Genomic DNA, 25,200 nt, shown 5'->3' with positions numbered 1-25,200 from the left:
CATCCAAGAATTCTGGCACGCCATAATTAGAACATTTACTGAATACTAAGTTCTCGAATTAAATGTGCTAACTCGTTTAATGCTCACAAGAATGAGGGGGCTTATTTTTCCATTTTATGAGCAAGGAAACTGAGACCCAAGGATGCACAGTTACTAAACGCTGCAGCCAGGACTTAAACCTCAGGAGACCGGGCGGCATCCTTGCTTTCGGCATAGGAGGTCATACTGTCAGCTACCCGCAGCAGCGATCTCGGAGCTCTGGCTCACACGTGTGCACCGGCTGTTTCTACTCCGTAGGCGACGTGCGCTCCTCTCTCTGAATCCGTCCCTCGGGGCCTCGTCGTCACGGGTGCTCAGGGGCCTTCCGAGCAGAGGAAACCGTCACAGGGCCCGCCTGGCCCTGGGCAGTCCGCGGCTTCCCTGCAGCCAGCGCCGTCCCACTGCACTGCCGCGGGGCTCCCGCGGCTTCGCTGATCACCCCTGTGCGCGGTCCGGCAACAGGCACCCGGGCGGCTGCAGAGCGGGCCGCGGCGAGGGCGCCGCTGCAAAGCCAATCACCCGTGCCCGCAGCGGGGCGCGCGGCCCCCGCCTCTCCAAAGGTCCCAGTCGACCTCTTGGCCCGCCGACGCAGGTCCCGCCTTGGGGACCTCGACGCCTGGCGGACCGCAGGGCGCGCGGGCCGCGTGAGTCGGAGCTGCACGGCCGCCGCGCCCGCCCGCCCTGAGCCTCCGCCTCCCAGGCGACCCGCACCTGGAGGCTGAGCGCCGCTCTAGGCCGCGCAGCACCTGCCGCCCTCCGAGTGACCCACCTGGAACTCCAGCCCGTAGATAACCGGCGCGTCGTCCTCCATGCTGCGGCGGGCGGCCTGCCGTGCCGCTGCGCGGTCAGACCCTGGCCGGAGCCCGTGCGCACCACCTCACCGAGAGCTCGCAAGGCCCATTCATTCCCTGCCCGCGACCAGCCACTCCGAGCCCTCGCTCTTTCCGGCCCAGGCCGACTACCGTAGGGCTCACTTCCTGTTTATGTCGCCGCGTCATCGGCCCGCCCCCCGCCTGTGGCCAATGGCAGCGGCGCGTGGCTCGTGCGCATGTTCACAGGGCTCTCCCGGCTCCGCTGCAGGGTCCCCGGGCGGAAGGGCGGGGCTGGAAGGCAGGAAATGAGGCGGACCCTCCCTGCACCACGGCGTAGAAAAGGTGGCTGGAGCGGGGGCAATGCCGTCATTGTCACCATGCGTCACTGCTAAGCGGCAGTCCGAGTGTTGGTCCTGCGCCTTCCACTCTGCCGTGAGGATCTCGCTGCAGCCTGATGCGCAGCCCTCACGCTCCCATTTTACAGATGAGATGGCGAACTTGAGTCACCCCGCCGCGGTCTCAGGTCACCAGTGGAGCGTGCGCTCCGCGGGCGCCCGTCCCTGCCTGGCCCAGGGCTTTCCGGCCCGGGATGGTGTGCGTGGAAGCCTCGCCCGCGATGTGGGAGTAGTGGGAGGCCGCGGGCCGGAGGCCGCGAGGGATGAAGCTCGCCCTGGAGAGGCTGCCCTTCCGGTGCGGCGCGCCCAGAGCGCCGGCCCGGGCGGTACCCGCGGGAGGGCAGTGGCACCGCGTGGTGTCAGCTACGTGTGACAAGCCCGTGCCCTGACCCGCCCACACACCCTCCTCCTCCAGCTCCCGGACGAAACGCCGGGGCCTGGTGTCGCTTGGTTGCACCCCGCACTGGGCTAGGGCTCGGTGACAATGCGTGAGAGACGACGCAGCGGGGCCCCAGCCACGAGGGCGGCGCCCAGCGAAGGCAGGGCTGAGTCCTCGGGCTCAGTCCACAGGCGGGAGACGCGCAGGGCCGACGTCTGCGCGTCAGAAGGCCTCCCGCCCTGCCGTGGCTCGCCGCCGCCGCCGCAGCGTCGCGGCCACACCCCCGCCCCGCGTCCCTCTGCGCGGCGGGGACCAGGGCGGCCGGCCGCGGGCGCGCGCACCTCGGACCCGGACCCGCCCGCCTCAGGGACCGGAAGTGTGGCGCGGGGGACCGGAAGCGCGGGTTCCTGAACTGGGCGTGCGCGGAAGCGGACGCGCCGAGGACGCGCAGGCGCGGGAGCCGCGAGTCCCGTCGCCTTCTCCCCGACCCTGCTGTCCACGGGCGACCCCTCCCCGGCCCCGGGCGGGCGGCAGGTGAGGACCAGCATCCCGGCGGTCAGGAGGGGCGGGCTCCGCGCCCGACTGTGCCCCGCGGCCCTGCGCGCAGACCCGGGCGCGGCGGTCCCCGTGCCCCCGCCGGCGCCCCAGCCGGGCCAGCCCGCGTCTGCCGGAAGCAGGCTGCGTGGCCCCGGGCGCCAGCGCGAGGAGAGCGCGGCAGCGGGGTCCGCGCAACCCATGGGGGGGCCCGGCGCACAGCCAGTGCCGGTCGGCGCCGCCGGCGTCTGCGTCGGGACCTCAGCCGCCCGTGCTCCCGAGCGCGACTCTGCCTCTTCCCCTCGCTGGTCTCAGTGTCGCACGTCCCCAGAATTAGGGGACCGTATTGTAAGCTCCGCGGGAGGAGGAAAAGATGGCCAGATGGGTGCCTGGGTAGGCCTTCGTGGACTCCTAAAGAACGAGTGTTTAAGAACTGAAACCCTCGCACATATTTGAATGGCTGCTGTTAAAAAGAAAGTTGGCAAGGATGTATAGAAATTGAACACTTGTGCGCCGTTGGTGTAAAATGATTCCATCCCTTTGGAAAGGTTTCGCAATTCCTCGAAATAAAAATGCAATTACCATATGATGCGATTAAATTTTGGGGGGCATACCAAAAAGAAAGAACAGGACCTTGATGACATAATAGTACACCATGTTCATAGCAGCAATATTGACAACAGCTAAAAGGTGGAAACCTCTAGTGTCCATTAACAGATAAATGGATAAACGGTGCTATAGGCATATGCAGTGGAATATTATTCACCCGTTAAAAGGAGATTCTGATACATGCTACTTACGAAGTAAATAAGTAAGATATTCCGATTACAAAAGCAGTTTATAATTCCACTTACATGAAGTACCTCGCCAGACAGATTTGTAGGGATGAAAAGCGGGGTAGTTGCCTAGGGATGGACATAAGGGGACCATGTAATTAGAATTTTAGTTTTGCAAGAGGGAATAGTTGTGGAGATTGGTTATACAACAATGTGTATGTACTTTATTGAATGGTATACTTAAAATGGAATATTTTATGTTACAGTATTTTGCCACAATTAAAAATTAATAAGTAAAAGACTGGAGAAAGGTATTTCTAATTTTGAACCATTTAAGTATATTAGTAGTAAATATTCCTCCAGTTAAAGAACAAGATAGGGCTGGGGCGGTGCTCAGTGCAGAGTCCTGTCTAGCACACCTAAAGCCCTGGGTTCAATTCTTAGCACCACATAAAAATAAATAAAGGCATGCTTTCCCTCTGTAATGAAAAAATATTTTTTAAAGATAAAAGTAGCTTAAAATACCTGAAATAGACAGTTGATAAGGTGAATATATGACGTCTTTCTCACAGGTGACATGGAGAACGCTAAAGACGGTGACCACAGCGTGACCGAAGAGTCTCCTGCAGCCCAGGCCGGAGCCGAGAGCATCGCCAAGCAGGCGCCTCCGGAGCAGCAGGCGCAGCTTCTGTATCCTGAGGAAACCATTGATCTTGGTGGAGACGAGTTTGGGTCTGAAGAGAATGAAACCGTATCGGAAGATTCTAACCACTTTGCCGATAAGCTCAATGAGCACATGATGGAGAGTGTCCTTATTTCTGACTCTCCCAATAACAGTGAAGATGATGTGGGTGACCTTGGCTGTTTGCAGGATGTTGTGGAGCCCGTAGAAGGCAGCACTGATCACAGACTGGACAGTAATACCACAGAGAAAGAAGAAGTGGACGCTCTAAGTAATGACAGTGAAACTGATGGAGACGACACACCCAGAGATGTTTCAGACATGACCCCTGATAGCAGAGCATCTTTGAAAGAAGACTCAATGCGGGAGGACGTGAAAGGCAGGTCCTCTCTTGGGAACGCCGGTGCAGAGGAGTTGATGCCTGGGGGTGAAAGTGCTGACCCAGAAGAGCAGGGGTCAGACCTGTCTTCCAGTCAGTCCTCTTCCAGGGATGAGCCTGTGCCCGTGTGCACCATTTTCAGCCAGTCAAATTCAGCTCCTTCCCAGCCACACTTGTTTCTGCATGATGGCTTCGAGTCTCAGATGGTGAAATCTCCAAGTTTCAGCAGTGCGAGTGAGACTTCAGCCAAGACGCCTCCTCAGGTGGTCCAGCCCAGTCCAAGCCTGAGTAAATTTTTTGGAGATACGATCAACGCTAATTCTTTGGCCTCTGATTTCTTTGATTCCTTCACAACTTCCACTTTCATTTCTGTCAGTAATCCCAACGCAGGCTCTTCTGTTCCAGAAAAATTGTCTTCACTCACTGCCCCTACGGGAGAGGAGTCCCCTGATTCTGCTGACCCATCTTACTCTGCTGGAATGGCAAGATCAGAATCAGGTGTCTCTACCGCTTCTCTGGAAATTCCCGAGTCTCCAAAACCTTTTTCACAGATACAGACGGTATTTGCAGGAAGCGATGACCCCTTTGCCACAGCCCTGAGCATGAGTGAGATGGACCGAAGGAACGATGCTTGGATTCCCAGCCAGGGGACCAGGGATGTCCTGATTTCAGTAGCGACGCAGCAGTGCAGCACTGTGTTCATCGACAAGGAGAACCTCACCATGCCAGGCCTCAAGTTCGACAACATTCAGGTGAGACGAGGAGGATTGCAGTTTTCACATCTCATCCCTTGTGATCTGTTCTTTGAAACATGCATAATACCTTTAAAGGTGGAAAAAACCCATGTTCTTGAGCAATCTTAAGATTCTGATTGTGAGAGCCTGTGTTATTTTTTTCTGTAGGTAATTAGGAACTCATTTCCTCCATACTCTAATGTATTTAAGGTACTATCCAGTCGTAGAAATAAATACTAGCAAGTAGATCATTATATAATGATTTTCTGAGGTAGCTCTATAATATGTGTGATCAATTAATTTCTGACATTTGAATTCCAGTAAATGATAAAGCCATTTCTTTTTTTAAAATATGAAAGATTTATTCACTTTACATGTAACATGATTGAGGAAGAAAGAATTTTTAGCAGAATTAGTAGAATTAGTCTGTTTTCCACTATTACAGCAAAGTACATGCATCTAGGTACTTTATAAGAAAAAAAGATTGATTTCATTTAGTCTAGAGGCTGAGAGTCCAAACAGCATGGCACTGGCTCTAGTGAAGCTTTCTTGGTGGCATCACATCATGGAAGCAGTCTGTGCAAGAGGCAGAGATTACAGGACAAGACAGGAAGCTAGAGACCAAGGAGGGACCAGTCTTTCCCTTCCTAAGGGCCCTCTCACAAAAACTCGGCAGGGCCCCATGAGAACTAACGCAGGCAGGTCAGGGAGGGTCTGCCTGCCTCCCTGCCTCCCGTGGCCCACTCCTAGAGCTCGCACCAACTCTTAACCCCACCCGTGAAGACCCCTTCCAGCACAGGAGCCTTTGGGAACACACTCACCCCAGCCTCAGGGGCCACGTTGATCTCACAGTGCAGTGCAGAAATTCCATGCTCAGTCGTCCCAGAGTCTTGACCTCGTTCCAGCACCTCTCAGAAGTTCAGTCCAGCTCTCTGACTTGCAGGAGCTTTTTGGTGAGTACCAGCCTTGACCTCTGATAGACATGGATCTGACACACTCCTTCACTGAATCCTTGCTCCTCTGGCCTGCACCCCAGGATGGCTTTAGTGTGTGTTTCATCCTGTTCATGGGGTCTGCTGCGGGGTTCCTGTGCCAGCAGTGGCCTGACCTTTAGCTCCGTCTTTTCAAACTCTTGTTTGTGGTTTGCTTCCTGTGCTTGCGCCTCAGTGGGAGTCTGAAGGTTGCCCCAGGAAGGACTTAACTTAGTGGGCGACTCCACCTGTGTTCTTTAGAAGTGTGCCGAGGCGGCTCACGGGTTCATGGAGAGCTGGGGCAAGCATATGACACTCAGGGGCTGGGCCCTCAATGCTCAGTGTCGTTCAGTGGCTGGGAAGTATCAAACAACAGTGTAGGCGTTCTTGAGCTGAGAAACACTGTTTCAGTTAAACTGAGATTAGATGAAAGGTGGAGGGCCATCTACAAATTAGGGACCTCTATGATAGGTCCTCCTTAACGTGGTCCTTCAGTGACTCACCCCCACCAGACCCAAGCCTCTTTCAACTGCTGAAGCAGTGTCTTCCGTACCTTCTGCAGTTCTCAGTGGTTATTTTGGAAATCCCATGGCAAGTAGAGTTTGAACTCAATATATCCAAAATACCTTTAACTTGGACATGTAACAGACATGCAAGATGCTTGGTCACTCAGTGTCTCTTCAGTTGCAAGTTATCCTTCAAAGACCTTCTCACCCTTGTGATAGAAAAGACTGTAGAGTTTTACCTGGAAATGCTTTGAGTGTCTGCTGAGGACTGGATTGGTATAACAAAGAACAGTTTTGCTACTGGCTTTCTGAGCACCTAGGTTATTACCCAGCCCTTTGTTGGATTTTTTTGCTGACAGGCTTCTCCCTCTGACACTGTTAAAGTGATCTTTGTGCTAAATTAGCTTCCTAAAACACGTGTATTTAATTTCCTCCCAAATTTCTCATCTGTTAGTGTCTAATTAAAAGACCCCTTCTTACAGGATAAAATTGTATTTTAAAAATTGACTATTAAGTGACTTACAGCAATCTCAGTTAAATTAGAGGCAGTAAAAGTAAATTTGTAAAACTTTCTCCTGGTAGCATCATACAAAGAACATGTGCATTTTCAACTACTTGTAGTTACAGATGGCCTTCAGTCTTCTTAAAGAGCAAGTGAGAAATTTTAGGACCCAGTAAAGAATAGAAGTCAGAAAATTGTTGTATGAACCTTGTTCAGAAAAGAGACAGGGAATAAAAATAAAAGCCATGAAAGTTCCATGGTAAAGGTAAGGGGTTGGCTCCTGGGCCATATCACAGACCTCTAGCAAGGGCTCTGGCCTGCTGCCGGCCCCAACAGCGACTGCAAGACCAGGTGTCTCCCACCTCTTTCTCACCCTGTGCCACTCCTCTCTCCTTCCCCTCAGCCTTCCCAGAGTTTGGATTTGACAGGATTCCCATCAAGGAAGCCTACACGGTCTATGTCAAAACCCCTTGTTTAGACCACAGGAGTCCTTCTGTCAGAAACCCCGAGGCCTCCAGAAAGCCAAATGTCACTGATCCTGCGTCTTCTTCAATCCCCCCATGAACTCAGAGCTTCCAAGGCATGGAAGGTATCTGCTCCTCGAGAAAGGTGACCGGTCTCCTGTCTGGTCCTGTTTCTCCTCTGATGATGAGGAACCTGAGACCAGTGTGACTGGTGCGTTCGTGGTAGGATGCTGTGCCCCGGGCATCCACTGTTTTGGGGTCACAAAGGGAGAGGGCACGAGCCCAGCCCCGCCAGCCCAGACCAGGGGAAGCAGACTGGCAGTGGACACTTTCCCACACTGGAACTCAGCAGAGGGCCCAGGTGATTTCTGCAGTTACCTAATGCAACTCGTATGTGACACAGCCAATACCCGAACTCTCTTTGCCTTGGTTCTGGGCTCCGTCTTCTATTTTGTAGCATTTCTATTTACCATATAAATCCCTAATTCTATTTCTCTCAGAAAGAGTTGCGTTTGGGCTAAAGAACTAGAAACCACCACTAACCATCAGAGAAAGCCAATCAAAACCAAAGAGGTGTCACCTCATGTGTGTTAGGATGACTGTTATCAAAAAGACAAGAGATAAGGAGTCTTAATAGGAATGCAGAGTAGTATGTCATTGTAGAAAGCAGTATAGAGGGTCTTCAAGCAATTAAGAATCATATGGACCCACCAGTCCTGCCGCTTGGGTGTTTCCAAAGGAATCGGAATCTGTACCTCGAGAAATACCTGCATTCCCGTGTTCAGGGCAGCCCTGTTCATGATCGCCAAGGCGGAGAATCAGCCTGGTGTCATCTCTGGAGGAATGGAATGTGATGTGCACCCATGATGGACTGTCAGCCAATCTTCAGAAAGAAGGACATCCTGTTATTTGTGACGGCCTGGACGACCCTGGAGGACATGAGGTCAAGTGAAGCAGCCCAGACAGAAACGGTTGACCAAGATCTTACTTGTATGTGGAATCTAAAAGAATTGAACTCGTAGCAGAGAGTGGCGTGGTGGGTTCCACGGCTGGTAGGGAGGAGAAATGAGTGCTGGTCAGTGAGTGACGCGGGCTGAGCAGACTGAGGACGTCGCGTGTGTGTGCATGTGCATGGTGACTAGTGATAGTAGTGTTTTCTGAGATCTGTGAGCACAGGTCTAAGTATCCTGACACCCCAGCACACACACAAGTGCTGACTGTGGTCGTTGGTGCACACACGCATCTATCAACATCACGCTCTTCACCTTACATGTCAATCAAATAATTTTTAATTAAAAAATAAAATTTCCTTTTAGCCACTTTAAAAAAAAAAAACAGAACTAAGAATCTAATGACTCAATTTTAGGCTTCAGTGAAGAGTGAGTATTCAGGAACCACAGGACTTTTTTCCCCAGTTTTCTGGAAGTTGCCTAATACATAGACATTCCGCTGATCAGTCTATGAACATAGAAAGAACCTTGAATTGGAAGAATTGCTCTCAATTGCTTGCTTTGCTGGTAGTCTATGTAAACTGATGAATTCACTGAACATCTGTCTTCATTTTCTTATCTAGAAGTTTGATGAGTCTGTCATCACTGTAACATGAACTCATTAGACAGCTAAAATCGTGTGTGTGTGTGTGTGTGTGTGTGAGAGAGAGACACATGCATTCCTAAATTAAGTGACCAAGGCACATGAGGTTAAGGAACTGTTTCCACCTCCCTCACAGCCACCCGAAGGAGGAGAGGAAGCTTCCTGTGCATCCAGAGAGCTGTGTTGCTAGAACTCAAGGGATTTCTTAAAATCCGCAAAATATCATGTGTGGTCTGCTTTGTCCCAGACAAGGATGGGAACGTGGGGGAGACCCCATGTGAATACCAGGGTCTCACTTGTGGTCTGGCCGTGGAGAGCACCCCTGGGTTCCCTTGGGCAGATGTGTTAGTGGTTCTCCCATCCTGAGTGGTTGTGGATCTGGTCCCCCACTTTGCAGTACAGGAATAGTCTTAGAGATCCTGTCTTGATTTTGGTGGCAAAGGACAAAACAGAACCTGGAGCAGCACGCTCCCAGTGTAGGCACCTCTGTCAGCAGCACCACAGAAACAGGTGGTTGGGGTGGTGAAGTCTACCCGGCACACGTCCTGATTGACTTTCTCTCCACCTGCATCACACGAGCTCCCTGTTGTCCTTGGCGGTATCGCATTAGCTTTCCTGTGGCTAGAAGCCGAATTTGGGCTGAGTGAAAAACCTGGACTTTGCCCCCTGCCCTCTGAGGGTATCCTAGTTTTAATGTCTCTCTCCAGCTCACCTGGGAGACCTCAGGGCCATCAGGCTACCTGCCAGGTGCTGAGAGCACATCCCTTGGGTGTTTTGCTGAGCCACCTTGGGGCCATCAGGTTCCTGCCAGGTGCTGAGACCACAACCCTTGGGTGTTTTGCTGAGCCACCTTGGGGCCATCAGGCTGCCTGCCAGGTGCTGAGACCACAGCCATTGGGTGTTGAGCTGAGCCGCCTTGGGGCATTTCAGGAAGGCAGCGCCACTGCTCCTGCCACTGGTACCTCTCTGAGGCAGCACCTTCAGAAGGGAGAGGATCGATCCAGAGCTCCGTCCCATCACTGCTGTGTGTCTTGGGCTGCCTGTGACCTCTCCTCGGGGCACCTGCAGCAGTGGCTCAGCGCTCTAGCGAGAGTCCTTCATGCTGACTCCCAGAAGCTTCGTGGCAGGCAGGCAGGCCTCAGCTCTCCCTCCACCAGTACAGCTGCCCAGAGTACTGAGGCCTGTGTGTTGCCACGGTTCTCGCAGCACAAGCCCAGTGTGTCTGCTTGTCCCCATGTGTCATTTGACGTGGTAGTGTCTAGCTCAGACAGGCTCTGCCTTCTCCTGGGGCTGCAGGGGATCGTGCTGGTTCAGGAACACCAGCCGCCCAGCCCCTTCGCTTTGGCCAGCCCTGTGCTTCCTGCCGGTGAGACTTCTGGCCATACCAGGTTCTGGGTGCTTCTCTCCTCCTGCTCCCTGCCCTTCCAGAACTTCCCTTTAAAATGTACCTTGGGTTGTACTTCAGTTCTTTTGCCCGTGTCCAAATGTGCATAATCAAAGGAGCCCATTAGGAAGCACTAAGAAACGTTCCAGCAGGACAGCAAACGTGCAAGCCCGGTCCTGGCCGGGAAGGCCGTGAGGGGTCCGCCACTCTCCATTGGCTTGGCTGGCATGGAAGAGAAGGTGGCACCTCCTCAGCACCAGTGACGTCATCTTCACTCTGACCCAGGAGGCTCTCTGGATTCATAGGCCAAGTGGGGAACAGGTGGGATTTGGGCACAGCTCTTTTCAGGCCAGGGCGTGGTACTCTTCCGTGACCGCAAACCCCTCATCCCGAGTAATGTCACCTCACACTCCAGTGAGCCCCTCGCGGGAAGCCTTCTGGTATGGTGCCTCCTCTTGCTCTGAGCCTGGTACAAATAGTGGTGATTTACCATTTCCTTCTCAAAGTAAAGAGAAATTCTGAAAATACAGTTTTATCAACAGTTGCAGTAATTTAGCTTCTGGTTAAGTTTTCCTCTACGAGAACCACTGTTCTTCCTTCTTGAGCCCGTGGAGTGAAGGCAGCTTTAGTTAGTTTTGGCTTCTGGGCAGCTGAGTTTAGCATTCCATCGTTCTGACACGTTTCCTCCCACCCTCTGCAGGGAGATGCAGTTAAAGACCTGATGCTTCGCTTCCTGGGTGAGAAAGCTGCGGCCAAGAGGCAGGTCTTAAACGCCAGCTCGGTGGAGCAGTCCTTCCTGGGGCTGAAGCAGCTCATTGTAAGTAGCAGTTCCCTGAGGTTCAGTGCGATTGTGGCTGTCCCACCTGCCTTCACAGTTTCCCCCAGAAGCTGATTATGTCACCAGAAGCACCGGCACAGCAATAAAATCTTGTTGGATTGGTACCGATCTTGTGCGGCAAAAAACATAATATTATTATACTGATCATTTTAAGCCCAGGTATTTAAAAAGCCATCATTTTAAGTGACCAAATGACTTGAAGCAGCCTATTCTTGGATCACATGTGTTTCATCAAGTCTAACTAGTACAGATAAATGATTTTGTGTTCTTTTTTAAGTATATTCTGTTTTCTCCATTTGGTATAGTAGGTTTATTGTTTAATGGGTGGATCCTAAACATTTTTTAATTTTGTCATGAATTCCTTGAGTAGATTTTTATAATTCCTCAATTCTAGTCACCACTGCCCTCTTTCCAGCAAAAAGAGCTTTGAGCACGCTGGTGTGCCTTTCTGAGGTCATCCAGGAGAAGCCTGCACGTTTTCCCTGCGTATGCTCTGTGGGCTCCCGAGTAGCCTTGCCGTCAGCGGACACTCCCTGATGCAGCCGCGGCTCAGACCGTTTCCTCTGCCCGAGGCCCTGCTCATGCACCCTAGGGTTGCTTGGCAGGCTTGTCCACTGGTCACCTGGGGTGGACACAGGCACCTCCTCCTGAATCTGAGCACAGTCAATGGAGGGCTTTGTTGAGGGTGTTTGAACAATGACCTGCTTGACTGGGAACAAGAAGTCTGTTTAGCTGCCCAGAACTCCAGTGTTGAAATCCTGCTGTCACCCTGCCTGTATTCAGTGGTGCACTGTCTGGGATGTCTACTCTGGATTTGGGGGAATAATCTGGGCATTATCATTTCAGCCTTTGAACAGGAGAGTGGGATGTCCTGCTTCACTTTTTTTAGGAGTTCTCTGGCTTGTCTTTCATAATTGTAACTAATTCTTTAGTACTCGGCTTCAAACTTCACCTATTTTAAGCAAGTTTCAGTGAGAGGTTTCGAGGTTTATTGAGGATTTAACTTTGCAACCCATTTAAATCAGAAGTGAAGCCTGTGAACTTATAAGTGAAGAAGAGAAAGAGGTCTTCTCCTGGAGAAGCTCAAGATTCAGTCTCAATGTGGAGGTGTTCATGGTGATACATAAATCACTTAGTTGCACAAAGACCTTATGAAAAATCTTTGAATAAAATAATCCATCCTTTTCTTTACTTCTCAGCTCTACTTTTAGGTCAGGATTTGAAAGTTAGGTGCATAACTTGTCCCCATTCTGCCAGAAATTGGTGATGTTTGAGAGGCAAAGTCCTGAACCAAAGCCGTGGGGGAAGAGGGAACTCTTTCTCTTTGACAGTAGCACTTAGCTAAGTGCCACGATTCTTTTCCCAATGGGCAGGTCCTCTTGGATCTGGACACCTTCGTCTGCCTCCATGTGTACTTCTGTGGCCTCCATCCTGTAGAGAGCCTTCCTGGTCAGGAGGAATCCAGCCGCCTGCCACAGTGACCAGGTCACCTGGAGCTGCCCTGCCTGGGTTGCAACTCCAGCTCTGACAGTGCAGCCCAAGATGGACATGGAGTCCACAGGGAACCAGGAAACAGGGACAGGGTTCCTGGGACCCTCTTCTCTGACCACCGTGCTCCAGGGCTCCCTTCCTGGTGCTCTTGTCTGCACATTTCTTGCCTACTGCAAGAGCCAGGAGAGAGAGCACTTAAAAACCTCCTTCCAAAGCTCGTTCTTATGCTCTTGTGCTTTGGTCCTGATTGTTATCTTCCTTTAACTCCTGGTCATTTGCTCAGAAAGCTTTTTCGTGTCTTTCCAAAAGAGCCTGCTTTTGAGAATGCACTGGACCTTGGCAGAATGCTTAGTTACCAGGCTCTGTCTTGCTGTATTATGTGGAAGATGACGGTCACTGGTGTCAGTACCCAGAGCTGGAACTGGGACATAGGCAGAGCAAGGGTGTAAGAACTAAGGACCTGCCCGGCACCGTGACAGGAAACATCTGTTGCCCAGCTAAGCAGGGCATCTCCAGGGCCTGATATGTTTGGCCCTTGACAGGCACAGCACTGTGTCAGTGATACAGAAAGGACAGTGGGGTGGAAAAGGGAAAAGTGCATGCGTTTTGCTTTTTAAAATCTTCAAAAAATTGATATAGTCCTAGAAAACTAGACCTAGAAAGGTGGTTAGCTCAGGGCCACCTCTCAGACATCCTCCCTGTCCCCAGTCACCTGAGCCCTCCCCCCACCTGTCCCCCTGCTCCCTGCACGGCCCAGATGTCCCCCCCACCTCCATCACTGACCCATTCCCATGGCCCATGTGAACTGAGCACACAAGTAGACATTCCAGGGTGAAAGGCAGTGCTTCTCCTTCCCTTTATGAAATGCCCTGGAAAACCTGCTGGTCCGTCATCAGGAGGAAGTGCTGTGAGGAGAGAGGAGCGTTCAAAGCGTTTTGTTGCAGGTCCATGTGCTGCACAGCCCCTGGGGCCACAGTCCCTGATCTCTCAGCACACTCGCTGTCTCTCTGCCTTTGATTATTCCTGGGATAGTAAATACACACAGTAGCGCAGATTTTTTTTTATACATTGAAAATACTTGAGACTCTTAGAGAATTTTTACTGAGAGTCCTAACTGGGGGGCTTATTTAACTGGGAAATGTATTCATAGAAAGACCATTACCAGTCTGTAAAAGATTAATAAATAATTTTTAAAAAAAGAAAATGATTTGCAGGACACCGGAAATTGGCTGCAACGCCTTGACGACTGGGGTTCTGTTTGAAAACACAGGGGAAAAAAAAAAGATCATTACCTCGCCCTAGTATTTTAGTCCTAAAATAATTCCTCTTGTCTATGACCAGGAATAGACAAATGTGTTCCTCAGTCAGGCCGGAGGGTTCCAGGGCTGTGATTCTCAGGGAGTGCATGTCACAGCCTGAGGAGGAAGGCACGTCAGTCTCTTTAGTGGAATCGTAGGAACTGTGAACAATTCCCTTTGAGTCTGAGGTGGAGAAAAGCCATGTACTGCCGTTTGCTACTTGAGTGATTTTATTAGAATATTATTCTTATCTTTTGGAAGTTATATAATGCACTTGTTCAGTTTTTGAAATAGAGTCTATCTTATTTCCTAGTTTTAAAAAGTAATATTTATTTAAATTTAGGCACTTTTCTCCTATCACACCAACTTCTTCATCAGAGTTTTGCTGTCGTATACGGTAATTACAAGGTTTTCATAACATTTCCTCCATGCAACCTAAGGTTTTATGTGGAACACTTTAAGTCTAAACTAAGGGTAGTTTCTTCATGAGCATTTCTCATGTCTGGCATTAAAAATGTAGCAGGACCACCAGGAGAGGACGGTGGGGAACAGTGTGGTGAAAACGGCAAAACACACAGAGAAATAAGTAGCTAAGCTTCCAAGCAACTGTGGCACAGTCCTGAGAAGTGCCCTGGCCTCTGGGTGACACAGTTAGGTGCCTCCCTGGAAGGACATTATCCGGCCTCCTGCCTCCCCACCTCTCCAGCACAGTCCTGCCTGAAATGCCAGGAGAGGTTGCCCAGAGCTGAACAGGGGCCAGCCTACTTTCCTCTCTGTCATTTCCTCATTAACAGAGAGACCACCTCTCATGCACGTCCCAAGATCAGAAGGCCAGGGTCATGCTGGACTGGTAGAATCAACTCCCACATGGGCGCTTGGTGTGCTGAACCCGGGAAGTGTCCACCTGCCTGCAGCTGGGAGAAGTGGGGGAGAAGAGGGAACTCAGCCAGTAGTCACGGTCTGCCAGCAGCAGGGTGAAGGCAGGGCTGGCCTCAGCCTCAGTCCCCACACAGTCAGCAGGCCCGAAGAAGAACAGCAGACAGGCTTCAACACTCCAGCACCAGGGACAGAGTGCAGCCCAGATACACCTGGTGCAATCAACCCAGGAACTAATCAACAAACAGTGGCCCTGACTTAGTTGAGTAATTATATGGAAAAAAAATAGATCTCTAAACCAAAACTTTTTTGTTTGGTTGGTTTTTGGTACTGGGATTGAACCCAGGGATGCTTTACCACTGAACCACATCTCCAACCCTTTTTATTTTTAATTTTGAGACAGGGTCTTGCTAAGTTGCTTAGGGCCTCACCAAATTGCTGAGGCTATCTTTGAATTTCTGATTCTCCTTTCTCAGCTTCCTGAGTCACTGGGATCAAAACTTTTTTAACTTCATAAAGTGGAATTGTAGTGACTCAGGATAGAAAAGTGTTTCTTAAACGTGATACAAAAAAACCTAACCCTTGAAGGAGAAGATTGATAAATTTGCCACTTTGAATAATTCGGAAATGTGTGTACAGTGTATACAACCACGAACAGCAGTTAAAAGGGAGCAAGAGATGGAGATGACACATGTAACTGACAGATTTGTATCCAGGATACAGAGAACTTCCTTGAATTAATAAGGAAAAGAAACAGCCCAGAAGAAAAACACAAAAAACACTAGAAATAGCCAGCCAGTGGACGCGGGACCTGCTCAGCCTCTCCTTGTCAAGGACCTGTGAGTACAACAGAGTGCCACTGTGCCAGCCCCAGCTGTCGGCAGCACCAGCTGGCAAGGGAGGGCTACATGCATTGCTGGCAGGAACCTGACCACCACACACTGCAGATCACGTTCACGGTGGCCACCTAAACACCACCCGCTTCCAGCTGTACGTAGTATAAACAGACATGTTCAAGAACGTTAAGCCAGGCACGGTGGCACATGCCTGTCATCCTAGCAGCTCATGAGACTGAGGCAGGGGGATCCTGAGTTCAAAGCCAGCCTTAGAAAAAATGAGACACTAAGCAACTCAGTGAGACCCTGTCTCTAAATAAAATACAAAATTGGGCTGGGGATGTGACTCAGTGATCGAGTGCCCCTGAGTTCAGTCCCCAGTACCAAAAAATATATAAAAAAAGAATTTTTCTTACATATTATTTGTATTAGTCAAAGATTTTATTGAAAACTCCAATAGCCAACCAGAAAAAGAAAACTGTGTTATATACCATCAGTTAAATCCTTAGGAGCATTCGAAACAAATGAACTGGAGCCACTTTCACCAATATGAATAAATTTCAAAAATAACATTGAACAATAAGAGCAAACTGCACAGGCCATCTGTAGTATGCTAGCTTTCACTCATGTTTGCAAACAGGTGGTGACCCCTTTGCCACCTCTCTGCAGTCCAGGGAAGCCCTGAAGACCAAAGATCACTTTGGGCAGCAAAATCTGACCTGACCAAATGCGTTTGGCACCTGACAGGATATTCTTCCACGTGTTTATCCCACACACACCTCTCTTTCCTTGCTCTATACACTGCAGCCCTCCCTCCCCTGCCTGGCAGCGGAGATGGATAGTGTCCTCCTGCACGCAGACTGTCCCCTCAAGTTCAGGCTGGGGACATCACTGTCCTTAGTAGTTTAGTGCCTCACCCACACCCTTACAAACTGCCCCTCCTTCCAATACTCTTTAGGAACCTGTGTCCCTGAAGTCACCTTCATGTCCTGCCCGCCCCTGAAGAATCGGATGGCAGAGCTACGCTCAGCGAGGTGACCCAGTTATGGTCTTGGTTGACCCCCATTGGTGAGAGGAAGAGCGTTCCTAGACCTGGAAATGTCTTGAAATTCAAAGTAAACTTGAACTGTTGCCAAATAAGCATTTTGTATTCTCTCTTCAGGAAAAAAAAATTGGGGGAAGTATGAACTGGAGATGGCAAACTTCTCTTAACATCTGGGCATTTTTCCTCTTTTATTCTTTTTCAATTGTGATACAAGATCTCTGGAATGGCACGTGCCTCTAACCCCAGCCACTGAGGAGACTGAGACAGGAGGATCACACATTCAAAACCAACCTCAGCAACTTAGCGAGACCCTGCCTCAAAATAAAATAACTAAAAAGGGCTGGGGATGCAACTCAGTGGTTAAATTCCCAGTCCAGGTCTGAGTGAGCAGTCAGAGAATCTGGGCCTGGTCACCTTGGCCCTGAAGTGGTGTGGCTGCACTCCCCACCCCGAGTCCCCCATCTGAGCCTGACCCTTGCCCCTTTGCCCCAACCTGTGTCCTCAAGCCGGCCAGCCAACATGCAGCCTGGATTCCCTCTGAGAAAAGTGGCCAGGCCCACCAGATTCCTGTGATGGGCTGTCTTGTGTTATTAATTTTTACAAAGACTTGGGTCCTTACTCTAAAAAAAATTGGCTCTCGGATTAGTGGAATTTGTTTAGATATGACTGCTTATCGTTTATGACCCATCAATACAAATCAGAACATTGCTTAACCAAATAGTGCACACTTAGTCAGTAGCAGCAATTATCCAAGTAAATCTTTTAAGTCAGCCATCTGTGGGAAAATTATGTTGGGAGAAACAAATAGGAGCATAAACATTTCTGCTTTCTAGTTCAGAAGCCAACTTTTAGAAGATTTGTACTTAATAAAAACAATGAATAATTAAGATGGTAGGTTTTTGCTTCATTTTTAATAGTAGTGATCTAGTTGAAATGTAGAGAAAACATCTTGTATATGAAATCATAGCAAGTGCTAAAGGCTTTTATATGATGTTTTACTGGTTTTAATCATTTATGGAGCACTTCATACTTACAAAGTTCTTTCAAATAATTTTATTACACATTTAAATGTTTTACTGGTGGTGGATGTTTATATATACTGGATATAAAATGAGATAGGAGCATTTATAGTGTAATATTTCTTGTTTGTTTCAAAAATATATAAATATCTGTGAACAGATTTTCTCATATATTTTTGCACCCACACATATTCTAATTTGAGGTCTGTCCAACTGAGTTCATGGGGAGCTGTACAAGCATCTAGAACAGAATGTCAGGGACCTGCACCCCACTACAGTGGTCCTTAGTATCTATGGAGCCCCCAAGAGGACCAAACTGCAGTACTCTTGTCTCTCAGGTAAAATGGCACTTTATTCACATCTATCCTGTGCACATTCTCCAGAATACTTTAAGTCAGTTCTAGGTCACGCATAATGCCTGCTGCAACGTCAGCGCTTTGTAAATAGTTGTTATACAGTATTGTTTAGGAATGATGACAAGAAAGCAAAGTCTGTACATGTTCACCACAGGCAGTTTTGGGTTTTTTTAAGTGTTTGTGACTGACCTGTGATTGATTGGATCCTCAGGTGAGACCCATGGATATGGAAGGCAAACTGTGGATCTAAATCCTTATGTTGTTTAGGGAAAAGAAGAAACCTGTCCTTTAACTGCCTTATTTAGTAACTTGTACCTTCATACTTGGTTTTGAAAGTCTGCATTTCAAAGACCGTGTATTTTGTTTCTCTCTGTCAAGCCCTGCCATGGGTGCAGAGGTGGTTGGCGGTCCCCTGGGGCCGTCACCACAGGAGAGAGATGGGCACGCACATACGTGACCCACTTCCAGAAGGCCAGGTAGTGAGAGCTGCTCTGATGGGTGTGTGGCCTGTCCTTTCTTTCTCAAGACTTTCTCTTCCTGATCTCACAAAGTTCTTGTCTGCTTCAGAAAAATTGGAAAGAAAGTTGGCACAGACCCACTGCCTTTGCCATTTCCATGCTTATTCATACATGTGATATATTTTTAGGTATATGATTGTGTATATTTATGTGTGTTCTACATAGTACGTATGTGTATGAAGATGAATGATATATGTGTATTCGTGTAGACACTACACAGTTTCATATTATGCTTATTTATGTCTTCGTGTCTTTTTATTACTTATTTTAAACATTTTCCCATATTAATGAGTGTTTAACTGGCAATTTGAGTGAGAATCATCCATATTCTGGTATGATATTTATTTTTCATTTCTTCTGTGTGCAGTATTTCATTGAATCTGTTTTGTAGAGCTGGCTTACTGGTTATGAGTTCTTTTGAAGTCTTATGGTAAGGTTTTATTTTGCCTTCAGTTCTGAAGGATAGCTTTGCTGGATATAGCAATTTTGTTTGCTGTTATCTTTCAATGCTTAATTTTATTCCAAGCCCTTCTGGCTTTTAGGGTCTAAACTGAGAAATAAGTAGAAATTCTAATTGGCCTCTTAATGTGATCTACCTTTTCTCTCTTGTAACTTTTAGAATTCTATCCTTATTCTGTATATTAGGCATTTTGATTATAATGTGTCTTATTTTGGGGGGCTTAGACCCAAGGGCATTTTAAAACTGATCTGCATCTCCAACCCTTTTTTATTCTTTTTTTTATCTTGAGACAGCATCTTGCTGAGTTCTCAGGGCCTAAGTTGAGGCTGACCTTGAACCTGCAATCCTTCTGCCTCAGCCTCCCAAGTTGTGGGGACTACAGGCATGTGCCACCACACTCAGCTACCCATGTCTTGAGGATCCTTTTGGATCTTGTCTATTTGCAGTTCTAAACGTCTCTTGGTTTTGGATTTCCATCTCATTCCTAAGGTTTGGACATTTTTCTAATAGTTTACTAAAAATGTTGTGCTTTCCTTTAGTTTGTTTTTCAGTACCTTTACCTATGCCAGTGATTCTTAGATTTGGTCTCTCAATGTTATCCAGAATTTGAGTATTTTGATTGAGGTCTCTTAACATATTTTCTTCATTGTCAACCTAACCTAAATCAGAATACTATAGTGATACAGGCACATTGATGTTTGTAAGAGCACAGGTCACTGTGGTCATGTTGCGGAACAGCCCAGGCACCCATCAACAGATGAATGGATGAAGAAATGTGGTATATATTCACAGCGGAGCTACACTCAGCTATATAGAGAATGAAATGAATGGAACTAGAAACCAACACAGGGGGAAGTGAGATAAAGGGAAAAGGGGGGACCCTATGAAAATAGGAGGAAGATTAATGGAGTAGGAGGGGAATGAGGAGAAAGAGGAGGGACAGGAGAGGGGAGAGACTGCAGGATGAAGCTGAAAAATTACACTCTGTACACCTATGACTCTTGCACAGTGAATTCCACCTTTGCATATACCTATAAAGCACCAATTTAAAAAAAATAATAAATGGATGGAAGAAAGACCAGTAGAGTAGAGGAAGGGAAATGGGGAGGAGAATTGGGAATTGGGACTGGAGATGGAAGTACTGGGGGCTGAAATAGGGCCAGTTACATTCCACGCATGTGTGAGCACATAGAGTGAGCCTTGCTGTTATATATAAGTACAGTGCACTAATAAAAATGAAAAGGAAACAAAGAGTCTTTAAGTCAAGACTTATTTCAGTAGCTGCATAATCTGAAACTGTTATAAAGACCTTTGGATTGAGCCCTCTCTCATTGAGCTCTTTTCTGCATATTTCATCTTTAGCATAAATCTTAGGAAGCAAATCACTGGGTCAAAGAGTATAGTCAGTTTTTGAAGCTCATATTGCATATTGATTTTCAATAACATGCGTGCACATGCTCTAGCATCACCTTCTTTCTTTATAAATGGTTTTCTGATTTCTTAGGTTTCCAAAGGCATTTGCTTTTATTATTTTATTTCTTACTGACTTTTCTTATGATGTGAATTTTGTATCTGTTCCACAGTTCTTTGAGTGTCATACACGTACAGTGATGAAATACTTTCAGAAATTGAACAGCAGTGCCCTGGACAAGGCCACTGCCCCAAGGAGCTTACCCGGTGGAGGGACAGGATGTAGTCCCAATTAAAAGTGAAGTGGAGCCATGCGTGCTGACTTTTAGAATTCACAGCCACGTGAAAGGCTAAAGCAAGAGAATTTGCTTTTTGGAGTTTGAGGCTAGCCTGGGCAACATAGTGAAACCCTGTCTCAAAAACAATTGATAAAAGGACTGGGATGACCTTGGAGACAGAGCACACCTGAGTTCAGTCCAGCACCACACCTACACACGAGCAGACTTGGAACGTCAGGCTGGGCCTCTGCTGGGGCAGCGTGCTGAGGCACCACATCCACACCCTTGTTCCATTGGGGCCCTTCAGGGGCATTTTTCAGTGTCTTTTCCATTCCACCACCACCACCCTCAGACCCACATAAAATTATATACTAAGGAGTAGCTTCTGCTGGATAATGTTGACCTTTGGGGAATACTGATCATTGTTATCTAAGATTCTCTTATCCCCAAGAACTGAACCCCATCTGTCGGAGGCACTCAGAACATGTGCTCTGGGATGCAGGGTTGGTGGTTTTGCCATGGACTGGAAGATAGGCGCAGCTCCAGGAGCCCTTGACTGTGACTGGAGAAGCCCCTGGGAGGGGGCACCTAGAGGCAGGACGGGCTGCGCCATCATGTCCAGCTCTGGCGTGGCCAGCGAGACTCAGAGGTGAAGCCGATTGAGTGGTGGATGTCACTGAGCTTCCTGGGCCTGCGCTGTGGCCGTAGCCCAGGGTGGTCCATTCCGGTTAGTGAGAACTCCCTGTGCCTTACACAGGTGGGCAAGGCAGCTGGTGACGCAGCCTGACAGGGCCTGACAGGGCTGGGCGTGCAGGACACCAGCAGGACCTGAGTGAAGAAGAAAACAGGGAGGTGTGCCAGGCTGTGCTATGCACTTAGTAAGTGCCTGCTGTGTGCAGAGGGTGTCATTCATCTGTTGCACACAAGTAGCAGTCATCTCTGCTCCCAAGGACCCTCCTAGAAGAAAAACACCCCACACTTCTGCATAGTTGAAATTATGGCCTTTGATGGTATTGGTACAAATTAATGATTAATATTTTTGGTTTCTGTTAACTTTTTTATACCTAAAGTTTTGTTCCCAAAATCTGGCTTTTACTCTTCTAACCATTGCGTCCCCTGTTCTTCAGCTAGAACTTCTCCGTCCTGTTACTTCTCATACTGCTTCCCTTTGTGGTAGTCAAAAGCTGAGTCCTTGGGCTCAAAGGAATGTGATCTGAATATCCTTTATCCTGTGACAACTTGGCCTTGCAGTGACAAAGGAATAAGGTCACATGTTCTGAGTCTCCCACTGCTGTCCTAGAAAACTTGGTTCAGAGCTTTTGGACAAAGCTAGGAGAGTGTCACATGACCAGCCAAGGAAAACCCACAACTCTTGAATGGTGTTCTGATTATGATCAGTTTCAGGGCTGGGGATATAGCTCAGTTGGTAGAGTGCCTGCCTCGCAAGCACAAAGCCCTGAGTTCAATCCCCAGCACCAAGAAAAAAATAAAACTGATCAATTTCAGTTTCTGAGAAGCCGGCACGTGTTCAGATATCCAGAGCAGACTGTCAGACGGTGCGTTGTCTACACTGTGCTGCTTACTCTCCTGCAGTCATTGGAACTCACAGTGTAAGGCGCTGGCTACGGTGGGGCATGCCTGTAGTCCAGCTACTCGGGAGGCTGAAGCAGGAGAACCAGTTGAGCCCGTGACTTCATGACCAGCCTGTGCAATGTAGCCAGACCCTGTCTCCAAAAAAAGAAAAGAAATAAAAATCGTGTCGTGAGAACATGAGGATACAAGACTGTTTAAAGCTGCAGAACAGCACTTGCTTAAAGAAAGGTCACCGAGATACCTAAGAGACATGTCACGGTTTATGGTCGCTCTCTTTTCTGCTTCGACCCTTCCTGTCTTCTGCCATTCCTGTGACGTGGGGGAGCGAGCAGCGGCAGCGTCACCGGGGACAGTGGTGTTGCAGAGGTGTTGGTGCACCTGCTGCTGCTCCTGCACTCCCAGAACTGCCCCCGACTTGCCCTCCAGAGCCTGGATGCGCCTCCCAGATCCTCGCTGTACGGGCGGCCTCCTGCCCTGCCTCGCGCCCCTGTACTCCTGTGCCAAACTGGGCCCCTGCTTCTTTGCACCTGTTCCACTAAGCAGCTCAGTGGCCTCTTTCCCACAGGATGCTTCCAAAGCAGTCAGAACACTAGGTGCCCTCTCACGCTTTTCTCAGAGATGTTTGTCAGAAGTTGAATTGTTCCAAAGGATGCCTGCCGTTGATTTCCAGCATTGTGACGATATTTTCCACCACCACATAGGACTCCAGCTCAGTCCCTCCGCGTGGGGAGCATGGCCATGTGGCCCTCAGCACTCTTGCAGTGCCCTGTGCAGGGTGGCGCACTCTGCAGCACTCACCACTCTGAGCCTGTCCTGCCACCTTCAGAGCATCGGGGATCCTGGCACCGGACGCCACCCCATCCTCCTGCCCCACCCCAGCCTTGTAGCTGCCTGAGAGCACTCTGCTTCCTGGTCAGCTCCATTTCTCCTGAGCACCTCCACCTGGGGTGCCAGTGTCATGTAGGGTTCCCCCCAGGACCAGGGCCAGTGCCGTGGGGCACCCTCCTGGCAGGCTGTGCTCTCACACCCACTTACACCCCACGTTCATTGCACAAGGCTCAGCAGGCAGTTCCTCCCCCAGCCACGTGGCCGTGATGTTGTGAGCACATGGGTGTGTGTGTATGAGGGTGTGACACGTTTGTGTGCAGAGACGTGTAAGTACCTCTGAAGTCATCCTTCTCTGTGACGCCCCTTGTGCTGAGTTCGTCTGTGCTTCCTGTCATGGACCAGTCGGGCCCTGTGGTCCATGCCCGCCCCCAGCAGCAGTCGCCTAGACCTAGAGTCAGTAGCATTTTCTGTAAAAGAGCCCGGCGTTTTCTAGGCGTCCTGGCTGCGCTGCTCAGCTCTCTGCTGCAGCCAAGCACAAAGCCGCAGGCAGTGCACAGCAAGTACAGGCCTCCCGTGAACTTGGGAGCGCCTGGCGGGACCGGCCCCCCAGCTGCTTGCAGATGGCCAGACATCCTGTCCGCTGCTTCTCTCACTTCAGTGGGCCCCCCACATTCACCCATCGCTACCGGGGGTCTGGTGCTTCACGGTGTGACAGCACGTCCCTGTGGCCAGTGTTCTGGGAGGCTGGTGAATGCAGCACAGCCATCGCCCCCTCACAGGCCGCACCCCCTACGTGGCCCGTCCTCACTGCCTGCCCCTGCCCTTGCTGCCCCAGCCCAGCTCCCTGGGCCAGTTCATACCTGTCCCTGGTGTAGGTCCTTTCCTGAGGGAAGTCTGCCCCAGGTCTCAGTTTAAGCCAAGTGCCATTATGTATTTGTAGAAAGCATCAATCAAAAGTAAGTAAAGGCCAGGCGGGGTGGTGCACGCCTTTAATCCCAGCGGCTCAGGAGGCTGAGGCAGGAAGATTGAGAGTTCAAAGCCAGCCTCAGCAACTTGGTGAGGCCCTAGGCAACTCAGCATGACCCTGTCTCTAAATAAAATATTAAAATGGGGCTGGGGATGTGGCTCAGTGGTTGAGTGCCCTGGGTTCAATCCCTGGTACCAAAATAAAAAATATAGGAGTAAGAGGAAGATCAGCAGAGCAGAATAGGGGAAAGAAGGGAAGAGAAGTGGGTAGGGGGGTAGGGATTGAGATCAAATTCCTGTCTTGTATGATTTTGTCAGGATGAGCCCACTACTACGTATAATCGTAATGCTCTAATAGAAAAGCGAGAACCTCGGGCCATTTACTTCTTCATGGTACGTTATTCACGGTGGTGGGAAACCCATGGGAAGTGGGTGTAAGTACAGTGCAGGTTCTTCTGGATGCACAGAACAGTCCCCGAAGATCACAACTGAGATTAAATCAGAGCAGATTAAGGAAAACAAAAAGTATAGTACACAAGTCAATTATTTCCCTGTGTTCCTAGAAAAAAAATCAGGTGATCAAGTGCCACCAACAGGCAAAGCCAGAATGGTGGGCCTGGGAGCTGGGAAGGTGCATAGCCGAGGTGCGGGGTGTGGGATCCCGGACAGGCACAGAGGGCACAACTTGGCAGGTCTTCCCTCCCACTCCTCCGCATTTGCAATGCAGAGAGAATATGCACAGCCACTTATATTACATAAAGTGATTGTCACATTGAAATTTAGACTGGAGACAGCATTTGGAAAACATTTTAATAAATTATCTTAACCAGTCTAAAAATACTCCTGAGCTGCCAACCAGAATGTGGAAGTCCTGCATTTCTTGAGTGCTCTGCTGCAGTTGGGACAGTCGGGAGGAACGTGCCCAGTGTCCTCTTCACAGTTGACCAGAGGTTCTGCCTTGTTCCTGGGGCTGCAGGCGCTCAGAGGAAGCAGCAGCTTTAGTGGCAAAGAGCCTGGCAGCGTGTGTGCGTGGCAGTGTCCTCACGTTAAAGGAAAAAAGAAAAGTACAAGACATCCTGAGGCACCTCGTTGAGTCTTGGTCCGTTGCCGTCTGCACCCTACTGGCTGGTGGCAGACTGGCAGGGTAGGGCCCACCCTCAGTGCACGGAGCCAGAGAGGAGGAAGCTTACCAGAGAAAATAGTAAGACACATCCAGCCTGAGCACACCAGCACCCTGA

At 49.4% G+C, this 25,200-nt stretch overlaps 2 protein-coding genes across 3 annotated transcripts in view; one reads left to right on the top strand and one right to left on the bottom strand.

Annotated features, from left to right (window-relative positions):
- Positions 1–1,612, bottom strand: part of Eipr1 (EARP complex and GARP complex interacting protein 1) — a 115,966-nt gene extending 114,354 nt beyond the window's left edge. Inside the window, exon 1 of one of the 2 annotated variants that reach the window (XM_047522839.1) lies at positions 809–1,612. In XM_047522839.1, the coding sequence (XP_047378795.1) occupies positions 809–850 (42 nt within the window). In that variant the 5' untranslated portion in view covers positions 851–1,612. The remainder of the gene's footprint in view (positions 1–808) is intronic. The other variant, XM_047522840.1, reaches the window with a different exon arrangement.
- The window catches only part of Trappc12 (trafficking protein particle complex subunit 12), a 67,992-nt gene continuing 43,993 nt past the window's right edge, over positions 1,202–25,200 (top strand). Inside the window, exons 1-3 of the mRNA XM_047522838.1 lie at positions 1,202–2,159; positions 3,508–4,748; positions 10,851–10,967. Coding sequence (XP_047378794.1) covers positions 3,513–4,748; positions 10,851–10,967 — 1,353 coding nt within the window. The 5' untranslated portion in view covers positions 1,202–2,159; positions 3,508–3,512. The remainder of the gene's footprint in view (positions 2,160–3,507; positions 4,749–10,850; positions 10,968–25,200) is intronic.

This window comes from Sciurus carolinensis, chromosome 13 (assembly GCF_902686445.1).
Source record: "Sciurus carolinensis chromosome 13, mSciCar1.2, whole genome shotgun sequence".
NCBI classification, from domain to species: domain Eukaryota; kingdom Metazoa; phylum Chordata; class Mammalia; order Rodentia; family Sciuridae; genus Sciurus; species Sciurus carolinensis.
Note: the sequence above shows the minus strand (reverse complement) of the source record. Positions and strands in the feature narration are given on the sequence as shown.